Here is a 22,532-nt window from a genome sequence, read left to right as displayed (position 1 = left end):
AAACTGTAACATAGTTCCAGAGAGCAAACGCAATCGTGTGTGCATTTAATAGTCATAAACATTATATTCTTTCAATGTTACTGCATTCATATCTATTTATGCATCACTTTATTCCATAGAGTGACCATTCAGATATATAAGGCGTTAAGAGCTAAAGTGGATAAAGTCCATGAGACGTAGTTTTGAGATAATAGCACTTAAAGTTAACTTGCTCTAGTGCAGTCTTGCGATGGCGACTAGTACTTTAGAGCGAGAGCTCTTTTCTGCCCGCTGCGCGCGCGCGGAGCTCTTTTACCTGTAAACATTGCTAAAGGATGTACAGATCTTAGAACATAGCGCATCATGACGGAACTGAAGCGCTTCAAGCTTTCAAGGAAGAGTGGAAGATACAATATTTATCCTTCGAACATGGTGATGAAGTCCAGTGTTTGTTGTGTAAAAAATATATAATTTGCAAAAAAGCAACATAAAACGGCATTATGAGACGCAACATGAAAAAAAAAATATAGGCATTGTTCAGGAGAGAGAGAAATAAATTGTTTTCGGAATTGACATCAAAGGTAAATTAATTTACATTTGAGTCAGTAGACTGTATCTAGATTCCTTTTATTTCTTTATTTTAAATGTATTGTTGATGTTTTATTTATTGCTTGTTTCTGGATATTTACTTTTCTTAGACTACGTGTTTCTTTAATTTATAAATAATATTTTATCTTTGATTGCACTTTAACTTATACTATTACTAAGCTCAAAAAGCTAATTCACTTTTATTCCAATAACTATTTTCAGGATTTTGAGCAAATATGAACTAAACATTTTGAAAACTTTGATGCAAGGAGCTTTTTAGTAACATGAATATAAAAATATACTTAAAAATATAATTTCAAAACTATTAGGCCTAATTGTACCAAATTTTGTACAGATAATATTATTATAGATCTGTTTATATAGTTTACATTTCACAAATTTTGGCCGAAAATTGTGGAAGTTTTAAAAATCATACATATCCCCTTAAATGATTGACCCCAAAAATTACGATGGCTCTCAATATCTTAATTTAATCAATTTGTTTTTTCGTGTTACGTGCATCTCACAAATCGCTCTGAGAAAACTCATTAAATAATGACGACTGGAGAGTAAGGACTACATTTTACAATCACACAATCAATATACTCTATTTCAATCAATATTGTCATTATTATTTTTTCAACAAATACTCAAAAGTGCTTAGAGATCATACACGTGGAGCAGGTAGATCCTATTAGTTTCTCCTAACCAATGAAGTGAAGTATTTACATAATAAATAATTGCTGTTAGCAAGAAAATGGTTCACATACAATTAACTTTTCCTATTTCTCTTTTTGTTCGTAAAAAACCCTTCCCTTTGCGATTTGTTTATATATATATATATATATATATATATATATATATATATATATATACATGTATATTAAATAACTGAATAATTAGTCCTATTACATAGACAGAAATTTAGTAACGCAAGTTATTGTAATAGTTGCTGCCTTTATTCGCTGCATGTGCATGTACTGTACATTCCTGATGTCTACGTTACGACGCTATATAGCGGATGCGCTATGCGCTCGTGATCAAGGTCGAGCTCTTCTACCATGATTGGGAGCTAATATCGTCTCATCCCTGCTCTAGTGGGTTATCTAATTTCACTAGCAATAATTTTATTGCTCCATTTTCAAATTGTAGATGTATAAAATATAAACAATTGTGATGTTAACTGATGCAACACTTTGGTGACTTGATCCACTATGGCTGAGAACATCGTGAACAAATAATCTGAGCCAAAAATGACTGGTGTCACCTACCGGCGAATGCTTGGAATTAAGACTTGATCCATTACTGCTCGTAGAAGATCCAACTTCAGATAATCAGAAAATGAATTAAACTCGGTTTATGAAAAGTAGCGACTTTATCCATTTTAGCTCTGAACGCCTCATATAAGAGATAGAAGTAGCCCACATTACTGAAATAAATCGTAACGGTCCATCCATAAGACTCCATGTCTTAGAACTTTATGTAATAATTCAGTGACATAAAAATCAAGCTATGAATAAAGACTGTAAAGTGAGAGTTATTAACAGTATAATATTACAACTCCGTTTAGTGTTAATTACATAGCTCATTCCTTATTCTGTGAAGTCTGGTTCGATTCTCGACGTTGATGGACGTTTCGGGAAAGATTAGGGAATCAGTTTTTCTCAAGATTCTTTCGCTTCATGATTGCCAGTGAATTCTAGGTTATAAATGAATTTGGATAAACCTATCTGATATATAGTTATTATAAAGCCATTTCGCTCATTTTATGACAATATCCTCAATTTCATATTGCGACATTTGGCTTGTCACTGATCATTAGCAATATTGCTTTCACAACAAATCAGTGAGGAACTCCATAACTCTCAGTTATTAATAAACTTAAGAAATAATCATTAACATAAATTTCCTTAAGATCAAGTACAGCAAACGGACTGATAAATAGTCGAGAGAATGTTAACGTTATTATGACAGCAATTGATGGTCTAACATTCAAAATGTGCTAAGTGCCAATTTTTTAATTTAATTTTATTCGATCTAAGGGAGGAACATCCATATGAGAATATCATGCAAAATTGTCTTTGTCGTAGCTCAACTGTAAGAGACTCATTCGTGCGCCAAATACGGTGTTGTAGGTATCTCAACATGCATGTCGCAGTGTGTATTTCATCAATATCTCAGAAAGTTAGCACATTTAGAATGTTAGGTCCTCAATTGAACTTGATAAAGAGTGATGTTTTATTTGAAGTTATTCACAAATACCATGTTGAATGAAATTCAACCGTGTTAAATTTATCTTCTATGATTGGTTTATGATTACTCTATTAGGTGTTCAGTTTGCATAGTGTTTATACAATTGAAACATAATTTACGATAAATCAGATGGTAATGGTTTTCTGTATGACAATAGGACAACATTTCAAGTACAGTATCTCATTCGTGAAATATGCAGAATAAATCATTAGGTCTTTCGACCTGGAATAGCATTGAATTCGTGCGTAATGAATGCAAAGAGAACTCACAGCTGTATGAGCTGCAGCGCTCGGTGCATGACAGATGGTTTTCATATTTGTTGCGCGCACAACCCTCTTACTAAGGTTAATATACGTTGAGAGAACTAATTTAAACAAGTACAAACATTTCGAATTAGAATGCTCCTCTTCTCTTCTAAATTCCAAAAGTAAAACCTTTAATATTAAATGTCCACATTGAATAGTCAGTACAGGTCGGATTTATAAAATAAAACCATCTACCCTTAAGTAAGGGTGACCACAAGGATCCAGAAAATAAATACATATATAAAAGTTTACAATGAAAATACATACAATAAATTTCAAAAGAAAATTAAAGTCAATCATATTACTTGAAATAGAGATGAAATTGCAAAATTTGAATTGAATCCTTTAGAATTTCTCTAAGAATTTTCTCAACATTTTAAAATGTGAATTCCTTTGATTTTAAAAGGTTATAGGTGTATTTGGAGATGGTACCACGAACTCCAAGAAGTATGTGTATTGACCAACGATTAGTCATGATGTTATACTGTTTGCTAAAATAAGGAATCCAAGGTTCATAAATGATTGTCTTTTCATCATCAGTAAGTTTTGGCTGTTGTGCATCTCTTTCAAACCTGATAGTCAGGTCTAGCATTGTTCCTGTGTTCTTTTTTCTATCAATGACAACAATATCTGCTGGTCTTGTTGAATCATCTTCCGAGATATAATGCAGTTCTTCATGGACTTCTAATCCTTGTTGTCTTAGGATGTCAGCAAGCATAGCCTAGTCCTTACTCTGTGATGGCGGTTGTTCCGCAGTAACTCAGTCTTTCGGCAGAAACCCAACACATGTCCTAGTGTTTCAGTATTGTCACAGCCTGGGTGGCGGCAACGGGTTGTGTTGAATGCTCTACCTGGGACTGACCGTACTCCAGAAAGGTTGCATGACATCTTCACCGCATTAATATATTTTTTATTAAATATCCAGGAATTTGCCTTAGGACATTCCGCATAAAAACTGACTACTTTAGCCTTATGCGGCCGTTGACACCATAAGAAAAAGACTTTTTCCTTAGGATTTCTCTCAGTTGCTGTTCTGTCTTTAATTTCGGAAATTCATTTTCAGAGATATTAAGATTTTTTAAAGCGTGTTGTCTTTCTTTGTTAAGATCCCTGCTACCAGGAAGTCAAAAGGAGCATAGCTATGGCAAAGGAAGCTTTAATAGAAAAAAGAGAATGTTCTGCGGACCTCTGAAAAATAAGTAAGGAAGAGACTAGTGAAGTGCTTTGTGTGGAATGTGGCATTGTATGGGGCAGAGACATGGATATTACGATGAAGAGAAGAGAAGTGACTCGTTTACCAAACTAAATTTCTCTATTGCATCATCTTTTATATATTTTCTTTGCCTTTATTCCTTTTCTTTTACCTAATTCATTTGTTTCCTTTATTGCTTATCCATTTTATGTCTCTATTAATATTTAAATACTTCACGTTTAATTTGTTCTGCCCTTCACACATTCATTCATTCATTTGTCGTGGAGATCTAGTTATTTACAGGATCTCATATATAGTGTTTTTTTAAATGTACGGGAATTCTGCAGGTTTCTTACAAAGGAAGTAGTCATCTTCTGTGTTATCTCTTCAGCTTCGACCAAGCTTCGTACAGTTTTCCATTAGGACTGACATTCGATGGGTTGGACAAGGAGGATTACATGGCTTGGTGGGAGGCTAAGAACATAGCTATTAGGCGATGACATGGTCCTTTCATAATCTATCATACTCTCCCCCAAGGATAACTGTCTCTAGGAGGATTATATCAAATGCTGCTGACAGATCTAATATGAAAACGTCAAAACCTTGCAACTAAAGTAACGTAAAAAGTTCTTCTATGTTTGTAGGTAGTACATTTCTTCTCACCTTTTTCTTACAAATTCGTTCACATTTTCAGCAATGATACTAAATCTGTAAATAAAATCATTAGTGTATAATCCGTAAATTAAGGGGACTCCACTAAAAATGACAACTTTTTCCCTAATCATTTTTTTCAACAAACTTTTGAGAGTATTTTTACTATGTAAAGAACTAACAAAATATAAATTTTGATCTCCCAAATGTTTTTGGATTTGATTTTTTATTTTTTATATTTTTAGAAACATTTTGAAACCCAACTTTTTTGTAGAATATCTCAATTTTTAAGCTGCCTTTTTGTTTGCATTCACAAGACATACAGAAACATTTCTATGCATTCATTTTATGAATTATCTTATTTATTTGCATTCAAAAATGTTTTTCATCATCATCATCGTCCTTGCAGGTATTAGGCCTAGTGGCCTGTTATGGTATCCGTCCACCTTTTCATGGGGCGTCCCAAAGATCGTCTTCCATGTGGTATATAGCGGAGAATTTGTCTTGAGAATCTGGAACGGTCCATTCTATTGACATGGTTAAGCCATTTTTGTCTATAGTGGTTGAGATGTTCATAAATAGGTGTAATTTTCAATTCTTTTGTAATTAGTTTATTCCTTTTGTGGTAAAGGATGCTGTAGCCGGCAGTCCTCCTTAGAAATCTCATTTCCGCAGTTGTTAGGCGTTGAAAATCTGAGTTTCGGACAGTCCAGGCCTCACTACCATACATGAGGACAGGTCTTGCTAGAACTTTATATCCTTTTAACCTGGTATGTTTTTGGATTTTCGTGGTTCTGAAAATGTGTTGGTGTTCAAAAATGTTTTTAAACTTTTGAAAATCCTATTTGTTCTATAATTAATTACAAAAATAACAAACTAGCAGCATTTCTTACAAAATAAATGCACAGAAACATGCAGCTACATCATAAATAGTTGCAGGAAAAGTTTCATATAGATTGATTAATATTTGGCATAAAAAGATTGGTGTTGAATGAAGAAAAGTAAACATACGAAAAAGTGGATTTGAAGATAAAATGAATGTTTATGTACGTTTAAAATTCTTCTCCGCTACATTAATCTAGTAACTTCAGGAAGCCAACTTTAGAACATAAAGTTACTAGATTTTTAATGAGAAATTTGTAAAAAAAATCTTTAATGAAAAAATATTTTGACAGCTCTTTTTCCTTAATTAAAAAATTTAAACATATTTTACGATTTCATACAATAAGTCTCGGAGAATTCTTACAAACAAAATTTAATCAGATACTACGACTTACTACATTGTGGTAGTGAAAGATGTGATCATTTGTTGTAATAAAATATAATATGAATATCCAGTTCTGTTATGACTTCGTCAACTTTCGTTGCTTCAGGCATGTTCTTATCTGTCCATCAACTGTCGTATTTATATATATCTGACTTTCTTGTTTGCATCCAGTCCAACTGAACAAGACTTTCTTAAGGGACCTCGTTTGTTAATAATTTAATTTTGGTACTCTTTTAACCGACTTGCTTTTGGCATAGTAACATTAACGTAATATTTTCTTATGTATAAAGAGTGTTACGTACGTTTTCTCTATAAGAAGTTACTAAATTCTGGTGTATTTCAACCAACCATTTTAACTTTGGACTGGCGCTCAGTAACGAATAAAAAAAGAAGACAGTTCAAATATTATAATAAGAGAAATTATTATGTAAAACAAATATTTTGAAAAAATTTAATAAATAACACTGGATTGGTATGGATATGTAGGAAGAATGTCCGACAGTACAATTCCGAGAGCAGTTATAGAATGAGGGGTATAAAACAGAAGAGGAAAAGGCAGTTATCAAAGAGATGGATGGACGAAGTGTAAAGAAGTATGCAGAAAGATGGAGTCAGGGAAGAAAAAATATCAGACAGAGAAATTTGAGGAAGGAAGTTGAAACAATCCCAGTAGAAGTTCCTTTCAAAATGTAACCCCCTTGTATAATGGCAGTTGACTTGGACATAAAAACGTCAACACATATGCCTAACTTGGAGTCAGGCCAAAAAGGAAAACATTCAAGAAGGAGGGTTCAGTCCGGTGCTGTGGATTGAATTCGGCGTAGCTCAGTGATCAGAGCGCTTAGTGCGTAGAACCAAGGACCCTGGTTCGATCCCCGGCACCGGAGCGAATTTTTCTCCTCAAGTATTAATTGTCAATATTACAGATATTATTCTGTAGGACAAGTTAATAAAAATATCTTTAATATAACCTACTATGTTTGAAATTTTTGTGTATGAAATCTTTTTTTTTTTTTTTTTGGTGCACAAGAACCTCAGAAGTGAGGAAACTCCTACGTAAATAGATAAGTAAGTAAATAAGTCAATAAATAAGAAAGTAAATGAGTAAGAAAATGAAGAAGCAAGTAAATAAGTAGATAAATAAATAAGTGAATAAGTAAGCAAATAAGGCGTAGGCCTACAACAATGAACTGTAAGATAAACCATGTATAATTGCATAAATACCTGCACACTAAATGCATACCGAAAAATTAGAACTAAAGCTGTTGAAGTTCGTGATGCCAAGTGACGAAGAGATAATGGTAACTACTCAATTATATACTTTTATTCCTGTTTTAGGTTAGGATATATTATACTGGGTGTTCAGTTCAAAATGTGTCATGGCGTGCTGTATGCCGTCATGTGGCTAGCTGATGAGCCTAGAGAATTCAATCTTCCTACATTTCCGCAGAGGTGTATAACCTAAGAGGCAGAGAAGTTGCCTAGCAAGTACGGCGTTCATTCTGAAGAGTACGTACCGATACGCACGGTAACGCCGGTAGTGGCAGGAATGTGAACTGTTTGGAAATACGTACTGTCGGGATATGGGGAGAGGGTTAAGACGATTACTTACGTATTTGTTGGCATTAACTTCGACGGTCAATATGGACACGGAGCATTTGATTTGTGTTGTGGAATGTTACCGTACGCAACCGATGATAACAAATACCCTGCGTACGACTTGCCGGCGCAAAACACAGTTCGAAAGAGGTTATGGTAGCACACAGACCGTACAGACCGCCATCTGTTGCTACGACGTTCAAGTTATACCGTACACATTCTCAAGTTCAGATTGAAGAACGCCTTAAATAATAGGCAACTTCTCTAACATATAAGCTGAAACTCGCTTCAAATCGGTGACCCAACAACAGTGACGTCATGACACACTTTGAAATGAACACCCAGTATAATATGTTCTGTTTGTGCCACTTTAATTTTAATCTGTGTGTTCTTTTGGAGAGTGGTTGGATCTAATCATAGGTGAGGGGGGTGAAATCTACACAGCAAGTACGGTCAGAAGACCCCCGTGCATTGGACTTAAGAGAAAATTGTGAGAATATAGTACATCTGTATGTTTAATATTGCTCAATAAATCCATATATCTACTACATATACAGGGTGATTCATAAGTATCTTTACAAACTTTGTGGGTGTAATGTAGAGGTAAAATAAAACTAAAATGTTCTGTAAAACTTTTCCCGTAAATCCTTACTTGCAGAGTTATGATGCATAGTGTCCTATCTTGCTAGGCATAAAAAACATGGGCCAGTAAAGCCTTCGGATGATTACGTACGCCTACATAGCTACTGCTTTAGACGTTTGTTTTTCGTACATCCCACTACAGTTGATTTATGTTGAACTGTTTGTTCTTTCAAATGGCACTGATTTTTTTCCTTATGTCACCGGATCTGTTCATTCCTCATTGTTACGAATACGGTGTCCGGTCATTATCTGTTTATGAATATAAAATATGGTGAAGCATTTCGATTCCAGTACACGAATAACTACTACTGTATTTACTCGCTTAATAGGCGCCATCGCATAATGTACGCACCTCAGTTTTTGACAATAATATGTAAGGAAAAATAAAATTCCCATAAAATGTATACGCATTACATTTTCAATTGCTACTGTGGTAATATGAAATCATAATGTTGGATGCACTTCTCATGTTTAAATTTTTAAAACAAAGAGTGTTATAGAAGGCTGTATGGCCTTAACTCTGCTAAGTTAAATAAACTGTTATTATTATTATTATTATTATTATTATTATTATTATTATTATTATTATTATTATTATTATTGGTTCTTCTTAAAATTAAAAAATGGATTGTTGTTGGTTCATTTTAATAGTTTAAAAACTTTCGATATTAATGCTGCTCATGTCACATTGACTGTCGAAGTGATTGTGCAGTAGAAGATTATGGAAGTGATGCTTTAGTAGAGGTTGACACTTATACTGAATCCAGAACCGATAGTGATTAAGATAAGAATACTAGTATTAATTTCACAAAGTATACCTAGTTTTTGCTTTATTTGTATTCAGTTGTAGGTTACACTGTGCTACATTTTTATTCATTTCGTATGTTACGCACTTTATGTTCTTACTGTTCGCAACCATTCGATATATCGATGCTCTTGAAGTCGTGCAATCGATCATTTTCAATATATATTACGTGAATGTCCGATGTCGAAGCCAGCTGTGATTATCACATGGGATGTGAGGGAGTTATGATTTTTTTACCTTAAGATGTTTTCCTCGCATATAATACGCAATATGGATTTTTAATCCAAAAATTATAGAAAAATAATGTGCGTCTATTACGTGAGTAAATACGGTATTGAATGTACGCATTCATACTCAAAAAGGAAATTTATTCTTTATCAAGTAGTTCTTTTTTTTCTCTCTTCTAGAGTAACTTACATTTACCTGTGTCAACTGCAGCACATTCAAAACAGTCAAACATAATAATTTACTTTAATGCATATATAAAATTGGTGCACACCGCTGCTGTAATTGCTGTAACAATTGGTCATGTGATATCTGGACGTGCAATATGTACCTAGTGATGACAAAGTGACTGTAATTGTGGCGAGCACCACATGTTCCTGTGCAAACCAACGGGCGATACAAGGAAGAATGAAAAGTTTGCGGCTGCCCGTGTAAACTGCAGCTGTCTCAGGTTATGTCGCGGGTTTAAACTACACTATTGCAATTTCCTGTGTTTGTATATGAATGCTAGAGTCCCCATGTACCTTACTGAAAATCAACAACGAGAATATTTGCAACAATTTCTAATCGCCGTCGTAGTCTTCCTTGCCATTATCATTAGCATTATCATTAAATCACCAGGATTAGAGTTTTTGGGGGAATTTTATACGAAAAATGAAGGGGAAAAGGTGCTAAAATAAAACAAAATGGGAATAGAAAGTGCTGTTTCACTCAACTATTTCGGAAAATGCTCTTTCGGCTCTAGCAACTAGGTACTTCCCTTCGTACTCCGCTTATATACTTACCCTAGTACAAACCCTAGTAATGCCGCACTTCGATTATTGTGACGTTTTGTTAAGTGACCTAAGTTCTGAACTGTCAGTCAAGTTACAGCGAATTCAGAATATGTGCGTCAGATACGTATGCAACATCCGACGATATGATCACATATCACCTCCTTCGCAAGTCTTTCGTGGCTCCGACTTAACCCTGCGTTAGTCTGGTGATTTTTTTTCCCATCGTTAGTCTGGTGGGGTCTCATACACCCGATACTGTTTTTAGTTTAAAAGGACTGCATATAATATCAAAATGGATTTATTTTCATATAAATGAATTGTACATGCATCAAGAATAATCTAAAATACAAATAAATATTCTAAATTAATTTTATATCGGACAAATATATTTCTAAATTACTACTTCACATAAAGTTCTAATAATCTTGCAAATACTTTGTAATAAGTTTGTGATGCATACAAATACAGTACAATTAGTTAAAATAAAGTACATAACTATCCTCAAATCAGTCTCTTCAAGTTTCTTTAGCTACTTTCGTCATTATCCTCATTATTATATACACATTCTTCGCACATAGGTGTAATATGTTCAATGCACAGAAACTTCGAGCACTTTTTACACACGTACTTTGTTTTACGATCTCTTGTTCGTGGACATACTTCACACCTCCCTTTTCCTTCCCGCCTGCGTTTTTCTTCCTTATGTCCATCCTGTATGGAAGTTGCTTGCCGTTTCAGCTTCATCTGGAGTTCTCTAGGTAAACTAGTGGAAGTCGCGCGCTGTTCACGGTGTTCTGCCAACAGTCCCAATGCCAGTGTCTTCAAGAACAGACGTCGCCTAATGTCTGTTTGTGTATTGGCAAGATATATTACTTGTGAGTTAATTCCAGCAATGTTCAGAAGTGCAAAAAATATTGTTAGAGGCCACCTTCTCGAATTACGAGAGACGTCATATGTAGCGCACATTTGATCTACTGTATCGACCCCGCCTTTGAATGTGTTGTAACTGGTTATCATGTCAGGTTTCTTTTGTTCTCCTGTCGATTCATCGATTTTATCGTCATGATGCATGGTAGAAAGAAGAAGAACAACTTTGCCTTTCTTTGGGACATGGGAAACTAATGTAATGTCTCCGTTGAAGCCAAACATGCTGCTATGAATTTGTCTGTTCTTGGTCTGGACAAATTCTGGAGGCAGTTCTTTCTTGTTCTTTCTTAGAGTACCAAGAAGTGTAAGATTGTGGTCTTTCAACAGTCTGGTAGCCAGAGGAACACTGTTAAACCAATTGTCAACAGTGACATTCCTTCCAGAGCCTGATATTCTTGATATCAGTCTTTCCACTACAGCATCTGCAGAATTGCTCAAATTATAGGGTCCCTCTGGTTGTTTTCCTGTGTAGACTTCAAGATTACTTGAGTAAAATGTTCTGGAGTCTGCCAGGGCAAATATTTTAATGCCATATTTGCGGGGCTTGCTGGGAATGTACTGTCTAAATGGACACTTGCCCCTAAATCCTTCAAGTTTTTCATCAATCGTTACTATTTCTCCTACCGTGTAGTTGTTTCTACAATTGGCAACAAAATGTTCGAAAACATCTCTGATTGGTGCCAACTTATCAATTTTGGATCTCTCAGCTCTTGTTGATTTGTCATCGAAGCGTAAGCACTGCAGGATGAATCTAAACCGTTGCAAAGACATTGTGGTTCTAAATATGTCCATGCCCGTGCCGTCTGCAACCCACAAATCGTCTAAATTTTGTCTGTTAGATCTGAAAACTCCAGCCATGAACAGAAGACCAATTACAGCTTTCATTTCTGACATATTTGTGTGCTTCACTTTATATTTATTATGTTCACTGTAATTATCCGAAACACTGTCAATAAACTTATTTGTATTTTCCAAAATTATGTTCCATATATCGTCAGTGAAGAAAAGTTCGAAACAGTCCTCAGGTGATTTACAATTTTTTGCATTTCCTTTCACTGAAGGTAGGCGACATCTAATAATATTATGAGAGCGACATCTTGTATTTGCTGGGGGTGGTACTTTTCTCCAGCTCGTCTCTCCATCCTTACCAAGGTAGAAGTCCGTAGAGTTCTCTTCTATCTCTGAAATATCTTCGTCTACTGAGTCAGCATCTTCTTCGGACTCTGTATTATGTTCACTCTCAGTCTCACTGTGCGGCCAGCCATCACTTTCCGAAGCACCACCTTCAGTATTTTCTTCCTGTTCTTCACTCTCAACTTCCAATAACAATTTTCTAACACGAACTGCTTCCGTTTCCTCCATCTGAACGAGACGAAAACGAAAATAAATATTTGAAACAAGTATTCGAAAATCGATTTAAAAACACTTATAAAGTTAAAAGCACACATTATGGTGTAAAAATACAAAATAATGCAATCACGAATGAATTTAAAAACAACTTTACCTTGGCTCGCTAAGTGTACGCGGGTGACGCCGTTGGTCTGGTGGGGTCTACAAAACCCGGAACGGAAATAACTGTCAATAACTCTCCAATGACTCAAGTCTCACTGATTTGTCCTGTACTGTGATGCCTTCTATAAGGCGGGGGAAAGGTTCAGAAGAGGTGGGGATTCAGTGTTACAAACTGTCCAATAGGTAGAGCAAAAAATATTCCAGTGGGTCTGAGAGACCCCACCAGACTAACGCAGGGTTAAAGAACGTAGAACTTTACACCCTTTGTCTTTACTCTTTCGAATTCTGCACACTTCAACACCAAATTACCTTTCGTCTCGTTTCTCTTATCTATATTCTAACCACGACGTAAATACCAGATCACTTATCTGTGGCGCGTTAAGTATACCTCTTCATAGAACATCTCGTTATTCATCATCTTTTACAGTATCCACATCGCGACAATGGAATTCCCTGTCACAAAGTATTATGGGCTGCAAGACAATAAACACTTTTAAAAACAGCTTAAAAGATAACCTTCTTAGCATTTCACTCGAATCATACTGACTCAAACTATTACTGTCTACATTGTTACTCCTTCCTTTAGACATGCATCCTGATAGTGATGTATTTTCAAAATTTTCTCATAATAATCTCTTTCTATTATCTAACATTATTTGAAATATATTAACATTCTATGTATTTTAGCTTAATTCTGCTACATAGTTCGTAGTTCAGTGTTTAATTAATAGTTCATAGTACTTTGTTGTTTAATTCGTAAATAACTCTTGTATATATGTCGCTCTTATCTAAATCAAATTCTTGAATTCTTTGTAAGTTCATGCATGTGTATGTATACTCTTTGCTGGTTGAGTGGAAGAGAAGGACTTAACTCTGCCAGCTAAAATAAATTATTATTATTATTATTATTATTATTATTATTATTATTATTATTATTATTATTATTATTATATACTTTCAACTGTTTTCAACTGTTTCTTCATTCTTACCAACATAACCTAGCGTGACATTTCGAAAGGTACACTAGAATTTTTTTACGTTATGTTTTGCTATCTTACGTTAGGTTAGGTTAGTTCAAGTTTTTCATATACCTTGCATATACAAATATGTGACATGCTAGGTTAGGTTAGTTTAGGCGCTTGATATGCTTTGCATATACGAATCAGTGATAGGTTAGGTTAGTTTTAGACTTTTTGGCATGCGTTGCGTATATTCAAAAATTATCAAAGAAGGTACCTTTTCTTGCTCTCCGGTTTTTTTTTTTGATAACGCTATTGTAAAGGTTTACTGAAAGGTTACGTTATGTTAGATTAGCTTAGCTTGGCTTGGCTTGGCGTGGCTTAGAAGACGTCAAACCCCTCTCTATTCCTGCTGTCTACGAGTAGATGGAGGTCGGAGATTTTCAAACGTTGGGAAAGTCGGTGATTTATCTAGAATAGTTTCTTCATGCAAAATGAATTTTTGAATAATATCTGTAAGATTTAAATTACATCATTTAATGCCAGTAAGATGTTCAAAAGATCACAGTATATTCGATGTGGAATAAATTGTCATTCTGCGTTGCATTTAAATACTTTTCTTTACAGTAAAAACTGTTTGATCTGGTATTTAATGTGCAAAATGCGCAGTGTTAATTCCACTTGTACTACCCGGCAAAGAGAACTTCGACGCGGAAAATATGTGCAACAACAACGCTGTGACGTCATCGTATTGTAACATAAACATGCACCTGGTCAACTGAAGAGCCCAAGGCCAAGTCGGAAGTTCTCCTTGCTGGGTGATAGGTACTGATTGTAAGCAAAATCTGTCTAATACACCAGATCACATGTAACAGGTTTATTAACCTTATAGACTTTGAAAGCAAAAACTTTTATCAATTTCACTAGGCTGCCATCTAACGACTGCAAAAGAAGTCACGTTATAACTCTCATTTGAATTGCATGGAGCAACTGTAATTCCATCTAGTGGTCGTTACCAATCGACAGTGGCGATTCTGGTGGTTATTCTCTTCCACATGTTCCCGTTTTTAACATGTGGATGCCAATCTGTTATATATGTGATGAGGGCCAGTACTTTAGAAGAAATACAGTAGCTGTACAATACTGGCAAAAAAACCGGACCGACCCTTGTAGCTGATTTCAGAGCCTTGTTCACTCCAGAGCACGATAGATTGGCAATTAAGAGTGGTTCGAATCCTGCCTGGGAAGGAAACTTTTTTTTTGTTCCTTATTCAAATTTATTCCCAATACTTTTCGATTGCTGGTAAAATTCATGTTCTGGGAATAATAAGTTAATTAAGTCGTAAAATATCACTGCAATCGAAAAGTATTGGGAATAAATTTGAATAAGGAGCAAAAAAAAGCGTTTCCTTCCCAGGTAGGGCTCGAACCACGAAAGTCTTAGTTACCAGTCTATCGTGCTCTGGAGTGAACAAGGCTTTGAAATCAGCTACAATAGTCGGTGAGGTTATTTTGCCACAACTATACATAAAAGGATAACGCCAGGAATCACTTTTTCTTTCCAAGGATATACAAACCAGTGTATTAACCTTAAAATTCGGGAGTACACTTTCACAACTTCACATCGGCAAGCGCTCTTTATTGCTTGAAAATGAGGGAGTTAGATTTTAGACGGTTTACGAATGTCTGAAGTACTTGTCCATGAATTGCGAAATGAGAATACCTTCTATACTTTCATACAATAGCAACGCTATCTCAGATGAGACTTAGAAAGACTCTTAGGTTGGCGAGATTTTAAGGCTTTCACGTAGCAGTAATTGTACCAATCTTACGTAGTAGTCTCCTTTGCATTCAAACACACTCTTTCTCTTACATTATGAAGAAACCCACGGCCATAGTACTGCCGGAAAGATTAGATCAATGGGAAAACCCAGTGATCCCATCAAGAGTAGAATCCGCGACCTTTTGGTTTGTAACCCAATACCATAATCGAGATACTACCACGCGTATCCATGCTTAGTTTAATAAAAAATAAATAAAAAATGATAATGTAATTATTCAAACCTAAATTCTCACGTTAAACGACGTAATGTATATTCAAACTTAAGTTTAAAAACGAGTAGGCTATACTAAAACTCTCACTACGACATCCTTGCCTAAAGTCACTTAAAGTGAATGGCTGAAAGCCAGTGTACTTTAACCTAGGTGTTCGCTGTTCTTTTGCATTTTCTTTAGACTCTGTAATTCTATGTTGATTTAAAAATGGATATGGCGATTTATTTGAGATTGCATACTCCCTTTCTAATAATGGAAGGGATATAATTGGAAATATCTAACTTATACCCTCTTTATGCGTAAAAACTTTTACTGAATGAATAGGAAATCAAAACTCAGTCTATTTATTTGAAAAGTAATGGAGTTAATTCTGTTTCATCTACTCCGGATGCTCAAGCTTCTATATTTGTACAATTTTTTTTGCGTTGTTTCTTTGCTCTTTTCCCTCTTAATGAGATAGGCAAGCTAATATAAATTGAACGGAACTCCTTGAAACTTCTCTAGTTTAAAACTCAACAGGGTAATTCAGAAGTAATTGTGAATATTATATGCGTGTAATATAGCAGTAACTACAAGACTTATTACCGTGTAACAGTTTTTCTGAAAGTGTCTGTTTCAGAGTTATACCACAGTGAAATGGATAGGTCGTGGAAGACCAGTTGGTACGCCAGTCAGGTTACCCGTTGTGAAACCCCTGGAATTCTGCTTGTGAGATCGCCTGGAGTGAATGTGTGAACAAGCATAAGAGTGAATGTATGAAAGGACAGCAGAATGAGTCAGTGAAGGGACAGGAGAGTGAGTGTGTGAAGAGACAGGAGAGTGAGTGTGTGAAGTCACAGGAGAGTGAATGTGTAAAGTGACAGGAGAGTGAGTGTGTGAAGGGACAGGAGACTGTATGTGTGAAGGGATAAGAGAGTGAGTGTGTGAAAGGACAGGAGATTGAGTGTGTGAAGTGACAGGAGATTGATTGTGTGAAGGGACAGGAGACTGAATATGTGAAGGGACAGGAAATTGAGTGCGTGAAGTGACAGGACAGTGAGTTTGTGAAATTACAAGACAGTGAAGGTGTAAAGTGACAGGAGAGTGAGTATGTGAAAGGATAGGAGAATGAGTGTATGAAGTGGCAGGAGAGTGAGTGTGTAAAGAAACTGGAGAGTGAGTATGTAAAAGCACAGGAAAGAGAGTGTGTGGAAGGACAGGAGAGTGAGTGTGTGAAGAAACTGGAGAGTGAGTTTGTGAAAGGACACGAAAGAGTGTGTGGAAGAACAGGAGAGTGAGTGTGTGAAGGAACTGGAGAGTGAGTGTGTGAAAGCACAGGAAAGTGAGTGTGTGATGTGACATGAAAGTGAGTGTGTGAAGTGACAAGAGAGTGAGTGTATGAAGAAACACGAGAGTGAATGTGTGAAGAAACACGAGAGTGAATGTGTGAAGAGACAGGAGAGTGAGTGTATGAAGAAACACGAGAGTGAATGTGTGAAGAAACACGAGAGTGAATGTGTGAAGAGACAGGAGAGTGAGTGTATGAAGAAACACGAGAGTGAATGTGTGAAGAAACACGAGAGTGAATGTGTGAAGAGACAGGAGAGTGAGTGTATGAAGAAACACGAGAGTGAATGTGTGAAGAAACACGAGAGTGAATGTGTGAAGAGACAGGAGAGTGAGTGTATGAAGAAACACGAGAGTGAATGTGTGAAGAAACACGAGAGTGAATGTGTGAAGAGACAGGAGAGTGAGTGTATGAAGAAACACGAGAGTGAATGTGTGAAGAGACAGGAGAGTGAATGTATGAAGAAACACGAGAGTGATTGTGTGAAGAAACACGAGAGTGAATGTGTGAAGAGACAGGAGAGTGAGTCAGTGAAGAGAGAGAAGAGTGAGTGTGTGAAGGGATAGGAGAGTGAGTGTGTGAAGGGATAGGAGAGTGAGTGTGAATAGACGGCAGAGTGAGTTTGAGAAAGGACAGAAGAGTGAGTATGAGGGGAGAGGAGAGTGAATGAACGAAAAAGTTAATAGGAAAAGAGTGAATGAACGAAAGGAGTAAACGAAAAAGTGAATGAAGGAAAGGAGGAATAAACAGAAGAATGAATGAACGAAAGAAGAAATATACTAAACAGTGAATGAACAATACGATATATATCTGTCTGGAAAAAAGCGAAACCTTCACAAAAATTTTGTCTGCAGACCCGGTATGTAAAACCAAGTCTGCAAGCCTACAGAATATGATGACCTGAAACTTTCTTCGCGGACAAACACATTACATAAAATAAATCTCTGACGGAGAGAAGTTAATACTATCAACAATCCACATTTTCACCTTTGCTTGCTCTCTTATCATGTTACCATGTACTCTTCAGTACTGAGTAGCGTACTTGTAGTATTCCTTGGCCGTAAGCTTAACACTGTACTGACTGTGGATTTTCCTTTATAACAACTTTTGGGTAGTCTGAATTGATTTTGAATCTCATAATTTTAAACAATAATAATTATAATTCTTTTTTAACTCGTTGCATACAAACATAATATATGGGCAAATTTGCCATGTGTTGTTCCCAAAACGTGGTCCATCCCATCTTAAATTTCTGGCTACGCCACTGACTCGAAGGCTGGCGTTACAAGATCAAATTTGTGCGTATGACATATGAATCTTATACACATATTATAAGCACGCTGTGAATTTTGATCTAGGTTATGGATTACATTTGTCAGCAAGATTCAAAATGTAGTATCATAAGCGTGTAAATAGGGATATTTTTAGGGTAAATGGTAGTAATTGTCACATGTGGTTTAAAACATGGTGCAACGAAATATTTTCTTACATGTGTATGCTATTTCATTAACTCGCTTGTTTAAGGGTATTTATTGTATATTCATTCATTCATTCATCCATTCATTCATTCATTCATTCATTCATTCATTCATTCATTCATTCATTCATTCATTCATTCATTCATTCATTCATTCATTCGGATACCCAGTAGATTTAATGGTACCAGTAATACAAAATCATTGCACTGAAAAAAATTGATGAAATTTTATGAAACCATAGCACATCTATAAACTACATATCGATTTCCTTCACTGACATAATCATTTAGGCCGCACTATGGTCCTTGAGTATACTCAGCCTCTAACAAAAATGAATGCAAGGAATATTTCCTTAAAGAAAATGCGACAGGCACGTAGGATTCACATTCCTATTGTCAAGAATGCTGATTGTTCGTATCATTCTTTTAACGTAAAGAGCTTTTCTACCTCGTTAACTTCGTATTAACTTATCAAGAAATGATTAAATTATTTATTATATTTCAGTTTCACATACCTAAAGACAGAATGGGTTAAATGAACATATACTTACATTAAATACTCATAGAATAGATATATGATTCTAGAGTTGAATGTTGCACTAACCTGAAGAATTTGTCGCCATGTCTCCATCGCGCTTCTCCCCTCCCATCGCAAGAAAGATGCGGACTGAGGGTCACTTCATTTCCGTCGTCCAGTGCTAGAAGTTCCAGACCTTTTAAGAAGACTCGTACTGTTCTGGAAAGTTCGGTGACCAAATGTTCGTCGTTTGTACGAAAATGGACTCCTGAAACAAATAAGAAAACGTAACCCATTGAGTCAAAAATTTTAAAGAAATTTGTTTGTTTTATAACGCTCTTATTGTTGAAGAACGACAGGGATTGATGTACTGAACTGGGTACCGCATGCTGTATCATCTGTTGTTTCAGTAGCTGTGAAAATCCAATTGCTCCTCATATAATCATAATCGTAATTATTCACACTCAATTAATAGAACGACAACTGAATTATTGTAATAATGCTATCGTCAATAAAAAACCATAATAATCATGCAGACTTATTATAATTATGTCGGTAAATTACACTTTAATTGCACTAAACTAAACAGTTTAATCATAATATACTATATATATTATCTGTCATCACCAAAACTTCATGCAATAAATTTTAAACAAACGTTAATCAGTGCAAATAAAATGCAAAGAATTTATTTGGATTTAATTTATTTGTTTTTGTATGTAATGACACAGTTCATGTATACTTCAGTTCATATTTTACTGTTTTATTTTGTATAGAAATCAGGGTTCTTGTTACTATATTGAAAAATAAACAAGATTTTAAGTAAGGTTTGTCCCGCGGCGTGACGTCATGGTCTAAGACATCCAGCCTAGGACTCGTGGTACGGAATGCGCTCTGATTAGAATCGTCATGGGCGAAGAAATTATCTCGTGAAATTTCGGCCAGTGTATGGGACCGGTGCCCACCCAGCATTGTGATGCACTTGGTGAGCTACAATAGGTAGTCGCGAAATCTGGTTACGAAAGCCAGCTATAACAGCTGGTGGGAACATCGTGCTAATCATATGATTAGTTGGTTGTATGATCGTCCACTTCTTCTTCGGCATGTGACCGTGAGACCAGCGCACGGATTATTTTTATTAAGTGTCGGTCTGGGCTATTCAAGGTTTGTGGCGCCACTGATTATTATTATTATTATTATTATTATTATTATTATTATTATTATTATTATATCACATATCACCTTCCTTCGCAAGTCTTTCGTGGCTCCGACTTAAAGAACGTAGAACTTTACACTCTTTCGAATTCTGCACACCTCAACACCAAATTACCTTTCGTCTCGTTTCTCTTATCTATACTCTAACCGCGACATAAATACCAGATCACTTATCTGTGGCACGTTAAGTATACCTCTTCATAGAACATCTCGTTATTCATCATCTTTTACAGTATCCATCTCGCGACAATGGAATTCCCTGTCACAAAGTATTATGGGCTGCAAGACAATAAACACTTTTAAAAACAGCTTAAAAGATGACCTTCTTAGCATTTCACTCCAATCATACTGACTTAAACTATCACTGTCTACATTGTTACTCCTTTCTTTAGACTTGTATCCTGATAGTGCTGTATTTTCAAAATTGTCTCATAATAATCTCTTTCTATTATCTAACATTATTTGAAATATATTAACATTCTATGTATTTTAGGTTAATTCTACTACATAGTTTGTATTTCAGTGTTTAATTAATAGTTCATAGTATTTTGTTGTTTAATTTGTAAATAACTCTTGTATATATGTAACTCTTATCTAAATCAAATTGTTGAATTCTTTGTAAGTTCATACTTATTTATATATACTTTTTGCTGGTTTAGTGGAAGAGAAGCCCTTACGGCCTTAACTCTGCCAGCTAAAATAAATAATCATTATTATTATTATTATTATTATTATTATTATTATTAAGATTTAACTATAATAATCCATTTGTTTTACTCTTCGGGATTGCCGTTGGTCGACTTCTCTTTTATGAAAAGGACGATGCATTAAGAATATTGTAATCAAGTTTAGACATCGCTTTATCGCCGCTTTACTTGCCATCAGATTACTGTTGTGTGGGGTTGGCTACCATTTCGCAGAAAACTGATTCGTTTAGTGAACTAGCCCATGTGACATTGTCGTAGTAATTACAGTGATAGCAGTACTGTTGTTTCGAAGTGTGGCATACCTCACTGGCCATAGCAATTACGGTAATAACAGGGCTTTGTTTCGAAGTGTGACATACCTCAATGCCGTAACGTGACCTTTCTCATGTCCTGGACACGACGCCTAGCGCCAGAAACACGAAGTTGTGTTATGTACACCCTCAATGTCACTATTTGTATGCGTACTAAATTTTTGTATCATCTTCCGCACATAAGCGTCAGTGAGATTGGTTCCAGGACATTGGAAGAATACAGGATAATTGACTACCAAAAATTACTTTCCATTCTAGATCTAACGAAAATAATGACTCTTAGAGGAAGAGATCTGTTAAGAGCAAAAATTTGCATAAATAATAAGCCCACCCAACAACAAAGTGATTTTAATTATCTTGGTTACATTGTGTCATATACCGGCAATAGAGATGTGAAAAATAAATTAAACAAATTCCAAACACAAAGAGGTACAATAAAAAGAACTTTTAAAAACTGTAATAGAGCAACGCTGTTAAAACTTTACGAAGTAATGGCGATCCCAAACTTGCTTTATGGGTGTGAAAGTTGGGTCTTGCTGTCTCACAACAGAAGAAAATAGAGGCTGCTGAGATGAAATTTTTGAGACAGGTGGTAGGTTATAAACTCATAGACAAAAAGAGGAATGAAGATGTTAGAAAAGAATTGGAAATTCAGAGTCTAAATGAAACAATCATTGAATACAAAGATGACAAGATCATATACAAAGAATGGATGAAGATCGTATACCACAAATAATAAATAAGTATAAACCTGTAGGTAGAAGAAATGTCGGTAGGCCACGGATGAGATGGTCGGATCAGTTTTCTTGAAGACGGAACGAGCCACAAGGCTTATGCCGTGATGAAGATGATGATGATGATGATGATAATCTAACGAATGATGTGACCTTTGAGGGCCCAAAAGGAGATAAAGATAACAGAAAAATGTGTACCTAAGTTTTTTTGGGAAGTTGAAGTAATAGAGGTAATCAGGATGCGAATTAACGGGGGGGGGGATTGGGGGATTCCCCCCGTTGGAAAGTTATCCCCCTCTCATAAATTCATATTAACATCCCTACCGGGGATAACTTCTATCCCCCTCACAAAATATAATTGTTTTAATACGAGTATACTTTATAAAGTGTAAAGTAAGCAAATGAAATAATATTGATGTATTATCATCACCGGTAAGCTGACAACAATCAATAACTCAGGAATTACACATCTTATCTTAAGCCTGCCGCATGTGTAACAGAGTCCTGAT

General features: G+C 35.6%; 1 protein-coding gene across 1 annotated transcript in view; it reads right to left on the bottom strand.

Moving 5' to 3' along the window:
- LOC138712998 (glutamate receptor ionotropic, NMDA 2B-like) overlaps window positions 1–22,532 on the bottom strand; it is a 584,228-nt gene that overhangs the window by 300,943 nt on the left and 260,753 nt on the right. Inside the window, exon 6 of the mRNA XM_069844679.1 lies at window positions 19,144–19,324. Coding sequence (XP_069700780.1) covers window positions 19,144–19,324 — 181 coding nt within the window. The remainder of the gene's footprint in view (window positions 1–19,143; window positions 19,325–22,532) is intronic.

This window comes from Periplaneta americana, chromosome 14 (genome assembly GCF_040183065.1).
Source record: "Periplaneta americana isolate PAMFEO1 chromosome 14, P.americana_PAMFEO1_priV1, whole genome shotgun sequence".
In the NCBI taxonomy this organism is placed as follows: Eukaryota; Metazoa; Arthropoda; class Insecta; order Blattodea; family Blattidae; genus Periplaneta; species Periplaneta americana.
The sequence above is the reverse complement of the archived record's forward strand: the minus strand, read 5'-3'. Positions and strand labels throughout refer to the sequence as shown.